The sequence below is a fragment of the Rhinichthys klamathensis genome, unplaced genomic scaffold, assembly GCF_029890125.1.
Source record: "Rhinichthys klamathensis goyatoka isolate OS25496 unplaced genomic scaffold, OSU_Roscu_1.1 h1tg000523l_1, whole genome shotgun sequence".
Taxonomy (NCBI): domain Eukaryota; kingdom Metazoa; phylum Chordata; class Actinopteri; order Cypriniformes; family Leuciscidae; genus Rhinichthys; species Rhinichthys klamathensis.
In genome coordinates, this window is record NW_026607002.1 from 701,028 (window position 1) to 716,502 (window position 15,475).

General features: G+C 46.9%; 1 protein-coding gene across 1 annotated transcript in view; it reads left to right on the plus strand.

Annotated features, from left to right (window-relative positions):
• Nucleotides 1-1,747: 1,747 nt before the first annotated feature.
• The window catches only part of LOC130073127 (oocyte zinc finger protein XlCOF6-like), a 32,153-nt gene continuing 18,425 nt past the window's right edge, over nt 1,748-15,475 (plus strand). Inside the window, exons 1-3 of the mRNA XM_056238558.1 lie at nt 1,748-2,001; nt 2,352-3,030; nt 13,390-13,680. Coding sequence (XP_056094533.1) covers nt 1,944-2,001; nt 2,352-3,030; nt 13,390-13,680 — 1,028 coding nt within the window. The 5' untranslated portion in view covers nt 1,748-1,943. The remainder of the gene's footprint in view (nt 2,002-2,351; nt 3,031-13,389; nt 13,681-15,475) is intronic.

Genomic DNA, 15,475 nt, shown 5'->3' on the forward strand with positions numbered 1-15,475 from the left:
AATGTTTAATGTTAGGGAGGATTTGAGTCTTTTACTTTCTCCATTGAAAAAAAAAAGAAAAAACAACTGAAAGAAAGAAAAATGTATGGAGAGAGATGTTTGGCTCGAATGGTCCTCCGGAGTATGGTGGCATAATTCAGTCATTTTAAAGGATGGGTGACGTGATTTAGTCACTAGGTAGCATAACTGAGGGGGCAGGATTTTGAAACTACACGCTGGAAAAGGATAGTGAATGTGGGGGGCTTAGATAAGCCCCAGAGGAGGGAATGTTGAATATTTTATTATTTAGAAAACAAGTAATTTAGCCTTATAAGAATACACAGTTATTTCTTGTATGAGTCCTCTAAAAGGACTCTGTCTAGGTGACTTTGAAAGCTGCAAGACCTTCTGTAAAAAAAGATCCTGAATGTCAATTATATTCTGAGAAGTCACATGGTACAAGACCTTTACCTCAAAATATCTATAAGTGTATGGCCATCTTTGGAAAAGGATGTATGTATATAACTCTGAATCCCAAAACACTCGGGAGCGCTAGAAGGCCGAAGGGCCAGAGCGTTAGAACGCCGTTCTATGGAACGGAACGGCGTTCGAAAATAAAGTCTAATTATTTCTGGCATCAAAGATCTCTGCGAAGTTATTTTACAGAACAATTGAAACCACTTCACTCCACACCCCTTCAGCATTGGACGTGGCGGAGTGTCCGATGCTAGGCCTATCACTCGTATGCATTGTGAAACTTGTGCTAGGCTGGGTCCATATATTGCGATCCCTAAGGCGATCCAATATGTCTATTCTTCCAGGGTGCGGCGAGCCCGTGTCTTCCCTTGGCAGAGCCCGCTCTGCCATCACTGATCGGTTGCGTCTCCCCCCTGTGATCGCCTGGAGCCACCCCAGTGACATTTCCTATGTTGTAATGACCGCTAAGTTCACTCAGTCCATATGTGTGATTCTCCACGTTATCTCCCTACGGTCAGGATGTGGCCTCGGCAGCATATGCCTTCCAATGAAAGGTAATGCTTTCCCAGTGGTCCTGTGGAACAGCAGGTATTTCCCTGGCCTAAGCCCTGTCCTATCTCCACCTCAATATGCGGTAGGTTCAGGAGGCTTTGTCTAGGCACTGGAAGGTAGCAGCACTAGTGGCGTTTTAATTGGGATCCCAATCAGTCGTAACGTACGACTACGTCGACCATAATGCCATCCATAATGCTATCGGGTAATGCTTATGACAGATGCATCTCTCACAGGCTGGGGATCGATCATCAGTGGTCGCTCAGCACAGGGTCTGTGGTGGGGGCCATCATCGTTCCTGGCATATAAATTGCCTGGAGATGATGGCTTTCTTTCTAAAATACCTGTTTTATTACTGCCATATAGTGGCCTCTGTGATAAACCATATCTCATGTAAGAGCAACACAAAAATCAGCTACAGTTGTGGTCATAAGTTTACATATCCTTTGCAGAATTTGCTAAATGTTAATAACTTTAAAAAAAAAAAAAGAGAGATCATAAATAGTCATTTTGTTTTTTATTTAGTATTTTTCTCAAGAAAGGTGGACAGTTTAACTGCTCAGGTCAAACAAGGGCCTCGTGAATAACTATCATAAAACAAAAACAGTCCTCCAGGTAACGACACAATATGAAGAATCAAGTGAATGTGAATTCTTGAATTGGGTCATTTGTGTAAATTCAGTAATCAGGGAATTGTTTCTAAACCACTGTTTGATGAAAACACTGAAAACATGATAATCTCGAGTGATTGTAAGTGTGATGATCATCTGCTAAATGAGCAACAACGACCACAATTCACTCCTTCAGTCAGTGAAGCTCCCACAGCCGTTCATGAGAGTTTAAATGCTGGGGAATATTCCCATCTTCCCACAGGAGAAGAAGCAGCAAGCAGGAGGAATTACTCCAGGAGAAACTACGGACATACTATTGTAAAGATGGAGATTAAGGAAGAACCCTGCAGAATAAAAGATGAAGATACAGAGGAACAAATAGGTTGGTGTCCATTCTTGACACTGAACATGGAAACTACAAGACTTATTAAGACTACCATTAAGACTAAAATAACATTAACTAGACAGATATGAAAATACAAGATCAGTTTGGGAAAATCCATTTGTAGTCACAGAAGAATTGTAGATGCATTTCTTGTATTTTCATGTCTTATAGTTTGTTATTTTAAGATGAGTTTGGGGAAATGTATCTTTCAGTGTTAAAGCAGTTGCCAAGATTTTATGACATTATAATTGCAGAAGTAGATACCTGATAAATAACCTCAAATAATACCTGAGCATGGTTGCTTTTTTTAATTTCAATCTTGAATTGTCTATTTTAACATGTTTTAGGTCTGATGGAACAAAGTGAAGTGGAGGAGAAACTCCATCAGTTTCAGAAACCTCAACAAAACACTCAAAGAAGAGGAGAGAAATGTTCTTGCACCTGCTCTCAGTGTGGAAAGAGCTTCACAGCTAAATCAAGCTTGAAGAAGCACATGAGAATCCACACCGGAGAGAAACCCTTCACATGCCGTCAGTGTGGAAAGAGCTTCACATGGGAAACTAGTCTCAAAAATCACATGCTGTTTCACTCAGGAAAAAGATCATTCGGCTGTGATCAGTGTGACAAGACATTTATTGTGTCAGAGCACCTGAAAAGACACATGAAAATTCATGCAGACGTGAAGCCTCATGTGTGTTCTGTTTGTGGAAAGAGTTTTTCACTACTGGAACATTTAAAAAAGCATGAGATTATTCATACTGGTGTGAGACCTTATATGTGCTTTGACTGTGGAAAGTCCTTTACTGGATCCAGCTATTTAAAATCACACCAGAGAGTTCATACTGGAGAGAAACCGTACAAGTGCTCACACTGTGGAAAGAGTTTCGCTCTGTCAGGATCCTTAAAAGATCATGAGAGAATTCATACTGGAGAGAAACCGTACAAGTGTTCACACTGTGGACAGAGTTTCACCCAATCTTCTGGTCTACGGTATCATGAGGAAAAGCGTTGTCCAAAGTTATCTAAGTGAGCAAAGTTTACATTCATGTCCATCACTTACAAGTAAATAATTAGATTTTCAGATTTGGCAAAAACTGTCATTTTAACAGAGTGACTTCATTTAAGCGAGTCATTTGCTAAAATTAGTGGTGAAGTTTGATCGTTTGACAAAGGCCAAAGTAACAGTTAAGAAAACGTACTCGGTTACTAATGTAACCTCTGTTCTCTCTAGAAGAGGGAACGAGTACTGCGTAATATCTTACGCTAGGGGAAAACCTCTTTTCCACGAGATATTGAAGCCAAAAATTATCCTTAATTTTGAATTAATGTAAAACGTGTTGCGGCAGCATGCAGACATAGGCAAGGCGGCTCGCGTGCCCATTGGCTGTCCTGCGGCACCTGCAGCAGCCTATCTAGAGAGGCCCTTTGGTGACTGTCCAATGGGAGCGCTTTGCACCCACTGCGTCACCTTCCCGCTGAAGTGGGCGTGGCCTAGCCCTATCGATGGGCTGATATCACTGGTTTTTCGCCGAAGCGAACCAGAGCGTGTTGCAGGCACGGCAAGATACGCAGTACTCATTCCCTCTTCTAGAGAGAACTGAGGTTACGTTAGTAACCGCGTAAGTTCTCTTACGAGAGGTTCTTTCGTACTGCGTAATATCTTACGCTAGGGGAACACAGTGTAAAACGCTGTGCGTGCTGGGATCCAACACCAAAGTCCCAAGGGCAGGTGCCCGGGGCTCATAGTGCACAATCACCAAGGACTCACAGAGAGTCTGAGAAGAGAGGCTAACAGCGTCATTCAAAATAAGTTAGCATCCCAAAGGAGCTAATCACTGTCACAATGTTTCACACAGGGTGAAAACATTCGGCCTGAACTGTGTAACAGTATGGGTCTTACTTTTTGCCCATGGGGTAATTTTATCAGTCAGCGAGCATTTCAAGCGATTGTAGTATTCTCGAAGCACTGGGGCAGACAGTACTTGATTTTATACCGATAGTGGTTTAGCCTGTAAGGCGGGAACCTCTAGGTTATAAAACCTTATAAATGTAGACGGGGAGGCCCAGCCTGCCGCCATACAGATATCTTGTAAGGCAATCCCGCTAGACCAAGCCCACGACGAGGCCATCCCTCTTGTGGAGTGCGCTCTAACACCTAAAGGGCACTTAAGGCCCTTTGACCTGTATGCCAGCGCTATGGCGTCAACTATCCATCTGGATAGGCTCTGTTTCGACGCGGCTAGTCCCTTAGCACGACCGCTGAACGAAACGAAAAGCTGCTCAGTCTGTCTGAAAACGGACGAGCGAGACACATAAGCTCTTAATGCCCTGACTGGGCAAAGGAAGCTTGCGTCCATCTTCTCGTTATAAACCGGCAGGGCGGACAGGGAAATAACCTGGGCCCTGAACGGTGTGTTGAGGAATTTGGCACATATCCGTGTCTTGGTTTGAGTATGACTTTCGAGTCATTTGGCCCAAATTCTAAACACGTCACGCTCACCGAGAGCGCTTGCAAATCCCCTATGCGCTTTACTGAAGCGAGAGCCATAAGAAACGCTGTCTTGAACGACTGGTGTTTCATGTCCGACAGATGCATCGGCTCAAACGGGGCACCTTTCATGGCTTCCAGAACTGTGGAAAGGTCCCACATGGGGATTGAGGGGGGTCTGGGAGGATGACCAGATCATTTTTCCCCAGTGACTGGCCAGTCGCGGGTTTTGTAAACGCAGCTATGGCCGCCACATAAACTTTGAGCGTGGATGGGGTTCTGCCCTTATCCAGCAGCTTTTGAAGGAAGGAGAGCACTTCCGTAACCCCGCAGTCTGGGGGTGAAAGCCTCAGGCTTTGCACCAGCCAGCAAACACTGACCATTTCGAGGCATAGAGTCGTCTAGTAGACGGCGCTCTAGCCCGTGTGATCGCATTCAGCACTCCCTCGAGGAGATTTGCGGGTACCTGTTGATGGCCCATGCGTGCAGGGACCACAGCTCCGGGCGAGGATGCCAAATCGAGCCCTTGGCCTGAGAGAGGAGGTCTTTCCTCATCGGTATTGGCCATGGGGCAGTGCTCGTCAGCTGCATCAGGACTGGGAACCAAGCTTGGTTTGTCCAGAGCGGAGCCACAAGGAGCACTGAGCATCCGTCTTCCCTGATTCGTTCCAACACCTGAGGCAGGAGCGAAACTGGGGGAAAAGCATAGAGCGGGCAGCGGGGCCAGACATGTGACGCATTTCTGATCGACCTTGAGGGGAAACAGACCGGAGGCCCAAGTTCGAGGCGGTACTCGTGCTATTAGCCATAACTGCAGTGGGCGCATGCGAAGCAGACCCAGCTGGAGTACTGATGATGCTGAGGCCATGAGACCCAGCATTTTCTGAAACCTCTTGAGCGGGACTATAGTGCCGCAGCGGAAGGATTTCGTGATGCGCTGAATGTTCAGTCTGCGCTCTGCCGACAGTCGCGCTGTCATAGACAGCGAGTTCAGTTCTGTGCCCAGGAAGGATATTTCCTGACTGGGAGACAGCAAACTTTTCGCCCAATTGACTGTGAGACCCAGATTCTCGAGGTGCTCGAGTAATATGGTCCTGTGTTCTATGAGCTCTGAATAAGATTGAGCTAGAATCAGCCAGTCGTCCAAGTAAAACTCGCATGCCCCGAAGTCTCAGGGGTGCGAGAGCCGCGTCCATGCACATTGTAAATGTACGGGGTGCAAGAGACAGGCCGAACGGTAGGACTGTGTATTGATATGCCTGGCCCTCGAAGGCGAATCTCAAGAATCGCCTGTGACGTGATGCTACTTGTATCTGGAAGTAAGCGTCCTTCAGATCTATTGACATAAACCAGTCCCCTTGGCGAATCTGCGCGAGGATTTTCCTGGTTGTGAGCATTCTGAACTGGCGTTTCATAAGCGCTCTTAAACACCGTCGTTTTCCTAGGAGGCTAGGAAGACTTTGAGGCCTCTGGCTTTATCTCAATCTTTCTGCCGGGGCCCACGCGGAGGGAGGGGGGGGCGGCGGCCGGCAGAGCGAGAGCGAGAGCGTGGTCTCACTGCACTGAAAACACCGTCGGCCTGAGCTGACTGTATGTGTGTTGGTTTCGTTTTACAGAAACTGTGGTACATCCCGTGTGTAGTGTTTGCGGGCACTGGGTTGTGGGCACATTCACTACATTTAAAGCACAATTGACATGACATGTGACAGGCTGTGGCCGGAATACCAGAAAATACACTGCTTATATGATTTTTCTGGGTCGCCGTGGAAACGGCATTTGTGTGCAGGCAAGCGGGCCGTGGTACCGGCTTGTTTACTGCAAAATATACTGGAACAGTCGCATTTTCTGGAACTGAACGAGCGAAAAGTTTCGGTGGAAGTCTGGCCGCGGCGAAACTAAATTTTATCTGCTGCGAGCAGATAAGGGAGCGTCATCACAGTTTTGTGTGTGTCTGCGTTTGTTTGCAGGCGTGCGTGTTATACAACAGTGCCCGGTTGCATAAAGCACCTTAAGTGTAATTTTCCCTTAAAGTCGCCCTTATGTTTCCCTTAAACCTAAGGGTGTTGCAGAAAAATACCCTTAAGTGTTACTTAACGTTTTTTTTTAAGTGAAACGTCATAAACACTTAGAATTTCCCTTAAATGCTGTTTTTTCACTTAAGTAATCATTAAGTGTTGCATAAAACCCCTTAACGGTAATTTCCCTAAGTATAACTTAAGGTTTGGAAATCGTAACCTTAAGCGTAACGCGGACAAAAATAAGACGACATGGCTGAATTTATGAAACCAGCTGAAGATCATAGGGAATAGGAAGAACCCTTTGGACCAATTTAGCCATGAAAAATTGTTGCAAGAATACCGATTTGATCGACGCGCAATATTTGACATCGCTATCAAACTAGACGGCTGTCTGTCTGTCATTACACGCGACTCGCATGTAAACTATCACAACGTTAAGTCAGTGCGCGCACGGAGAGTGTGTGGCCGACAAAAAATTCACAGGAGAACGAGCTGATTCTGTGTTTTAAATGGAATCATGACAGAAGAAAACAGGTATGCTATGGAAATATACTCAGCTGTATTTCGAGACACAGAGCCAGAAGTGCATTCACAAAACCTAAACAAATGCCAAAGCATGAGACGGTAAACAACACAAACTGCCGCCACGTTCGGAGCTAACGCGGTGTTGCGTGATAGCGTCACTGGACTGACACGTGATATTGCTGATACTCCGTCAGCAAGCGCGAGAGCTGCATGATCCTTACCCAGGCAGGAAACGCAGATGAAATGGCGGTCCCCGTCACTGAGTGCGGCTCGGCAAGAGCCACCGGAACGAAGCATCTTTAAAAAGACGCTGCTCTTTTAGATAAAGAGATAGAGTGTGAGTCGCAGCGGCGAACACACACTTATGCAGAGTGTAAAGGATATATACGGCGGATAGCGTAGCAGGAACGCGACTGAAGGGGGCGAGGTGAAGGCCAGCGGCTTCAGAATATGCAGAGGCTCGTCCCGCAGAAGGCTTTTCAAACGGCGCGGCTTCTCCAGCGATGCGTAAGCTTCGCTGAAGAGATGAAAAATCAGTGATATAAGCCCATCGAGCTATATTTATAGGGCTAGGCCACGCCCACTTCGGCGGGAAGGTGACGCAGTGGGCGCGAAGCACCCCCATTGGATCGTCACCAAAGGGCCTCTCTCGATAGGCTGCTGCAGTTGCCGCAGGACAGCCAATAGGCACGCGAGCCGCCTTGCCTATGCATGCTGCCGCAACGTGTTTTACATTAATTCAAAATTAAGGAAAACCTCTCGTAAGAGAACTATTGTGTTGCTGTGAAATGCTACAGTTTATGAAGGGAAATGTTTTATGTTGTAGAGTTAAATTAATTACATTAATTGTGCATATGAGAATTTGTTAATCAATGGCAAATTTAGTCCATGAAATCATCATCCACATCATCAACAAATCAATATTGTGATTTTTTTAGTACCACTGTTTAGAGGCTGAAGCATTGAGAAAAACATCAAAACACTGCTTCATGAAGCTTCGAAACCTTTACTAATCTTTTGTTCCGAATCAATGCTTTGGTCACGTGATTTCAGTAAATGAGGCTACATCATAACTGATTCGAAACACTACAAAATTTCAATGGTTCACCGCTGATGATCTCCATCAACCCATGAATCATGAGGAGTCACTGAGAACATATAAACACTTGATAATCTTATCAGATGATTAGATAATTGCATTTTAAAGATTTTACTTTCAATAAAAAAAATGTGCAATCGACTTGTAAAAGGTGTGTTTATGCATGTTTGGTTTTGTTGCACTTACACTGTTCTGACCACTAGGGGTCACCGTGGCGACGGGTGTTGGATTGTTTCGAAGCCTCTACAGCAGGGGTCTCAGACTCAATTTAACTGGGGGCCGCTGGAGGTAGAGTCTGGGTCAGGCTGTGCCGCATCAAGTATTCCACAAAAGAATAGTATTCAAGTATTCCAAAAAAGGAGCACAACTGATCCAATCTTCTCAATCTTTATTATTACCGTTTTTTCTGAACTGTTCCTCTGAATTTGAACATTCCTTTCTGTATATGATTGGTTCATCATGAGCAGTCCTTCTGACAGTTGAAGTTCATTTTACAAACTCTCTTTGTCTTTTCCATATACACAACATCTTTGTGATACTTATATTTGCACATGTCCTTTTTATTTTCTTTATACAACACTAATATTATATTGAATGTTTTTTTTGGAAGGCACAAGTCCTTATATTATAGGCTACTTAGAAAAATAATTATTGCTTTTGAAATACAAATATTTGCAGTCATGTCTGCCCGTCTTATTGAATTCTTTCTACACATGTATAGTGTCTCAGGCAAATTACTGACTTTGCACAAATCAAAGTAAACCTTCTTATCAACCTGTTGGACACATATTACAAGCTCAAAATGATTATTCTCACATTTTTTTAGAGCAGGGGTCTCCAACACGTCGCTCGCGAGCTACCAGTAGCTCGTGGCCTGATTGGTGGTAGCTCACATATTTTGCTCGCTCAAGTTCGTTATTTCAAATGTAGGCGCACGGCAAGCGCGCTCATAATTGAAGGGATGCGCTTATTTTTTCCAGGCGCAGTATGTTTGTACTTCGCGGTTGTCTATAGCCCCTTTCACACAGCGCTTTGAACCCGGCAAATTGCCAGAGTGCCTTCTGTGTGAACGCAAACACGACCCGGGATTGATGCTGGGATCGATCCCGGGTTGGGGACCTATAGTAACATTGCCGTGTTCAGACCCGGAACGCGCGCTGTGTGAACAAAAGCCAGAACCAATGCCGTATAAGGGGTGTGTCGTGGTGAGGATTCACGAGCCTTTGCAATGACGTAGTTATCATGTGGCTCAGTTACTCTAGAAGAAAGTTTGTGTTCGTCATCGATATAAGAAAGAACGAAAAAATGTCCGCAAACTGGACTGAAGTATAGACCCGTCACATCCAACGTCACGCGTCTTTCCGGAACATACACGGGTTGTACACGCGCTCTCTGATTCTGGCAAATCACTGGCAGTGTGAATGAAGCAAAATCAAACGAACCCGGGTCAAATCCCGGGGCACTTTATCCGTGTATTTTCCGGAATCTCTGTGTGAAAGGGGCTTATGACAACTATTGACAACAAACCCACCGTAATCTGTCACGAGATAGCCCATGGTAGCCCATAAGGGATTAAAAAAAGACGCGGCACACGCAACGATAGGCCGCACTAACATTAAACTTTAATGTCAAGTAGGGGGCCACAAAATATCACCCCGCCGACCTCAAATGGCCCGCGGGCCGCGAGTTTGAGACCACTGCTCTACAGTCTACACAATACGGCCTAGGGATGGGCGATACCACTTATTTTGTTTTCAATAGGATACCGATACTTTCAAGGCTAGTATCGCCGATACTGATACGATACCTCTAAACTGAAGTTTTAATTTCTTAAATAATTGAATTACTAAGATTAAAATGGGTAATGATACCAACTTAACATTATATTTGAAAGGCTTTTTAACATTCAATGCGCCTTAATTGGAATTTATTAGATTATATTTTTATTTACACATGGTTAAAATGTTTACTTGTAGGTGGTAACCATGGAAATCTACAAAATATTATAGGTCTAGTTGATCTATGGTCACTGTAATGTTAATTTTCATAAGAGACTGCCAGTGACAGGCTTTTGCTCCCATAAAATGCAACTGTAATACAAGCCCTTGTCGTGTGAGTGTGAAGGAAGGAGACCGGGGTTAGTTGGCTGAGACTCGTGGGTATTTTATTTAACAACTCAAAGCTCTGGCGCCACATGCGCACGTCGAACATAAATCTCATTCACAGTTTCAAAATACTTCATCAGGTTCGTCTTTCACCAAGTCTTCTTTCCACTTCCCACGAGCCGTCAGCCCTCCTCTCTCCTCGATCGCTGGTTTCAGTCTGCTTTATACGGTCTCCCCACGCTAATTACTGGAACGAGACACAGGTGTCAGTCATTTTACACTTGACCTACTTACCGCCGCTCGTCTCTCCACTCTCTCTCTCATCGCAGACCTCGCTGAACCACGCCTCCCCCGCCACATACCCCCACCGCCCGACTCAGGCCGTCCGGCCTGCAGCCCATTCCTAGAGAGGAAGTCTGCCACAGCCATCTGCGCCCCCGGCCTGTGGATCACCTTGAACTTAAAAGGCTGTAAAGCTAGATACCAACGGGTGATCCGCGCGTTGGTGTCCTTCATGCGGTGGAGCCACTGCAGGGGCGCGTGGTCCGAACAGAGGGTGAACTCCCGCCCCAGGAGGTAATAGCGCAGGGTGAGGACCGCCCATCTGATGGCCAAACACTCCTTCTCTATGGTGCTGTACTTAGTCTCTCTCTTCGAGAGCTTACGACTAATGTACAGCACCGGGCGGTCCTCCCCCTCCACCTCCTGGGACAGGACAGCGCCCAGCCCCCTGTCCGACGCGCCCTTAAATGCTCCACATGCCGCTGCCAGTCATTACTGTAGACGGTGATATCATCCAAGTATGCAGCGGCATACGGAGCATGGGGTCGTAGAATTCTGTCCATGAGACGCTGAAACGTGGCCGGAGCCCCGAACAACCCGAAAGGAAGCGTTACGAATTGGTGTAATCCAAACGGCGTGGTGAAGGCTGTTTTTTCTTTGGACATGGGAGACAAGGGGATCTGCCAATATCCTTTCGTTAAGTCCAGCGTCGAATAAAAGCGAGCCGTGCCTAACCGATCAAGCAGCTCGTCAATCCGCGGCATTGGATAAGCGTCGAATTTCGACACTGCATTCACCCTGCGATAGTCCACACAAAACCGTACCGAGCCGTCCGTTTTAGGAACTAAAACTATCGGGCTTGCCCAGTCACTGTGGGACTCCTCAATTACTCCCATCTCCAGCATTGCCTCTAATTCCGTCTGAACCACTTTTTTCTTGTGTTCAGGCAATCTGTATGGCCGGCCGCGAACTACCACGCCCGGCTCTGTCTCAATTTGGTGCTGGATCAGATTAGTACGACGAGGCAGGGGTGAAAACACATCGGCAAACTCTCTTTGCAACCTTGTGATGTCAGTGAGCTGCGAGGGCGAGAGGTGATCCCCCCCCCCCCCGGGGTCAGGGCGAGAGATTTCCCTTTGATGACCGCCTCTGGCCCGAGATCCTCCTCTCCACTCACTGCCGTCGCAAGCAGCACTGACTCCTCCTCACACCATTTTTTTAGGAGGTTGAGATGGTAGATTTGCCGTGAATCACCCCTGTCTGTTCGTATTACCTCATAATTGAGATCCCCTATCCGCTGTGTGACCTCAAAGGGTCCTTGCCACTTCGCTAACAATTTGGAGCTGGAGGTTGGCAGCAAAATGAGCACTTTATCTCCCGGTGTAAACTCTCGAAGCTTAGTTCCCCTGTTATACAGCCGGCTTTGTCTGTCCTGAGCCTGAAGCAAATTCTCCATAGAGAGCCGCCCCAGTGTATGGAGTTTTGCTCTCAGGTCCATGACATACTGAATTTCATTTTTGCTATCTGAGCGTCCGTCCTCCCAAGTTTCCTTTAGGACGTCTAACACCCCACGGGGCTGACGTCCAAAAAGAAGCTCGAAGGGGGAAAACCCCGTGGAGGCTTGCGGGACCTCTCGCACGGCGAATAAGAGGGGTTCCAGCCACCTGTCCCAATTTTTCGCGTCCTCTTGTACGAATTTACGAATCATTGTTTTCAACGTGCGATTAAATCGTTCGACCAGTCCGTCCGTTTGTGGGTGATAGACACTGGTACGCACCGATTTAATGCCCAATAATTCGTATAATTCGCTTAACGTGCGTGACATAAACGCGGTGCCTTGATCCGTGAGAATCTCTTTCGGGATTCCCACGCGGGAGATTAAACGAAACAGGGCGTCTGCCACACTCTTAGCTGATATAGTGCGTAGCGCCACTGCTTCGGGATATCGTGTTGCGTAGTCTACTATAACTAACGCAAAGCGATGTCCCCGTGCCGATCGTTCTAATGGCCCGATGAGGTCCATACCAATTCTCTCGAAGGGGACCTGCACAAGAGGTAGGGGGCGCAATGGCGCTTTTGGGGCGGCCGGTGGATTTACCAACTGACATTCCCGACACGACGCGCACCACCTGCGTACGTTCTCGTGAATGCCCGGCCAGAAGAATCGGGTCATTAAACGATTTAGTGTCGCTGTCATCCCTAGATGCCCCGCCATCGGATTACAATGTGCCGTCTGGAAAAGCATTCCCCGACGGCCCCGTGGTACTAACAATTGGGTTATATCTTCTTTTGGCTGAGTGTCTTGGGTCACCCGATACAACCTGTCTTTAATAATGGCAAAATAAGGATAGGAGAGCGCGCGGTCAGGCTGGAGGATCTGCCCATCGATGGAACGGACCTGTTCAAACGCATGTTTGAGCGTCTCATCTTGGGACTGTTCCAGGGGAAAGTCATCGCGGCTGGAGAGGTTTAACCTCGCCAAGCCGCTCGGTTCCTCTGAAACAGTTCCGCTGGGTCCAGGAACAGCCTCTCCAACCTGAGCGCTCGCCCCCCTTCCCTGCCTTTTCTTCCCAGAGGCATCCGTTGTTAAACATCCCAACAATTGTTTAAAAGCTGGCCAATTCGTTCCCAAAATTAACGGATGCCGGAGGTGCGGGCTAACTGCGACCTCCACACAATGATTTTGTCCCCTGAATTTAATAGTGATGGCTTTTAAGGGGTACTCCACTATATCCCCGTGCACACACCTCACCTTAACCATGCGGCCCGTATCCAATGCCCCGGACTGTATCAGGCTTTGATGGATGGAGGTCTGGTTACAACCTGAATCCACCAAGGCCTGATAGGTACCCCCCTTAATACTCACAGGTATCTGGTACAACCAGGCTTGATCGGGGACGGCCTGCGGAACGTCCGGGATCCGGACCAGTGTCCCAACCTCCATGACCGGGCAGCGGTCCACGAAATGGCCCGGATCCCCGCAACGCCAACAGGCCGGCCTAGGCTTCCCCGCCGCTCTAGTGGCAGGAAGCGGGTCAAGGAATTGGCATGGGGAGAGCGCAGGAACCGCGTCAAGCCCTTCCGGGTGTCCCGGCCCCCCTCCCCTGACGGAACCTCGCGATCCGGCTGGGCCCTCGGCTCCAGCCCTCCAGCGGGGAGGTGCCCTCGGAGGTCCATTGAAGCGGGTCCTGGGGAAAGGAACGGGTTTAGGGGAATGGAGAGAGAGAGAGAGACAGGGGGAGAGAGAGAGACAGATGGCAGGGGTTCGCCGACCCCCGAGCATGCCGCCAGTTGATCCTCCGCCAGTTGGATGGCCAGATCCAGCGACGCCGGCCGGTGGCACTGGACCCACTGGGCAGTCCTCTTCGGCAACCTGGAGATTAACTGCTCCAGCACCACCTGGTCGATGATGGCCTCGGCGTCGCGTCCTCCGGCCAACAGCCATTTGCGGCACGAGTCCCGTAGCTGCTGCGCCAAGACAAAGGGTCGGCCTGCTTCCGCCAGTTCCAGCAAACGGAAGCGTTGACGATGTTGCTCAGGGTTGAGGCCAACCCTTTGGAGAATGGCTCTTTTTAAATCGGCGTATACCAGGAGGTTCTGCTCTCGATTCAGTGAAGCGCATAGGGGATCTGCAACATCCTTTTGAACTATAATAACGATTGCTCGTTCAGTGCCATGGCCGCTGATGTTATTTATTTGCTATCATATCTGTGCTCTTTGCTCTGCATTGAGTCTGAATCTGACCACCAAAACTTTAAGATTAAACAAGACGGTTCATTTATATTATTATAAAAATGGGAGAAAATGTAAAGCGCGGTTTGGCGGAAGCTCTGGTCGCCATAGAAACATGACACGCGCTTGAGACTTCTAACGGCAGAGAAAGAGAGAGTGAGATCGCTTTTTTTTTCTTTTTGGCTCACACTTTCTTTACCTAATTTTACAAGTTGCAAAAAAACACAAGCAGTGCTGACTGACTCATTCTGACTCTGATCGAGTCCGATGACTCCGATCGCACGGGTATTACACACAATGTTAAACATCAAGGTCGGGTCCCGGGTCGACGGGTCTCGGGTGCACTGTGAAGACCTCTAACACAGACTCAGTTCCCATTTTTGGAAACCATATATAATTACAAGGGGAAATATTACCACACAAGGAAATCATTGTGGGGTCCATGAAGATGTGTAAAAATAGGCATAAATCTAGCTGACACATTTACCCAAATTATACCTTTACCCAAAGTTAAACACGCCTGTTTAACCGAAGCTAATTTTGGTGGGTTTCTCCCATCCTCATCCTCCCCTTATATTCACTCCTCTTTTGTTCGCCAGTGGCCTTTCATAAAAGTGAGGGAGCTCTTTGGATATTTGGAGGGTGACCAATGTGTCACTTTGTCTCTCTGCTGACCCTAACTAAGTGGTTTCATCTTTATACACCACCATGTCTTGCTATTATCCCAGGCCATGTCTGATGACCTGCATGAGTTAAAACTATTTTCTTCAACAGAATCAGTTGTTTTCTGGATCTCAGGGAAAGTGCATTCAAGTGTTAAAACAGGGAGAGATAAGTTACTAACTGCAGTATTTAATCACTATTAAACATCTTCAAATCAGCAAAATCTCAGTGCTGAGATTATGTGAATTTAGTTATCACAACGTCCATACAGTGTACTGTTACATCTGTATCCGGAGCCATCACCCCTGTATCATGGTGGAGACTGAGATTAGACTCATCCTATAATAAACTAGTCAAAAATGTCACTTCTATCGTTTAAAGTCTATATCATTATTTTGAAGACTTCTTTAAATTAACAAAGTTTTACTTTTAAAACATTTAAATACAAATTGCCTTCTAAATGTATAAAATCTGAACTGCCTGTAGGATGATTTCTTTTAACATCTATGATTTCCAACTTTATAAATAGCTTATTATCACTTATGACACAGGCTCAGAT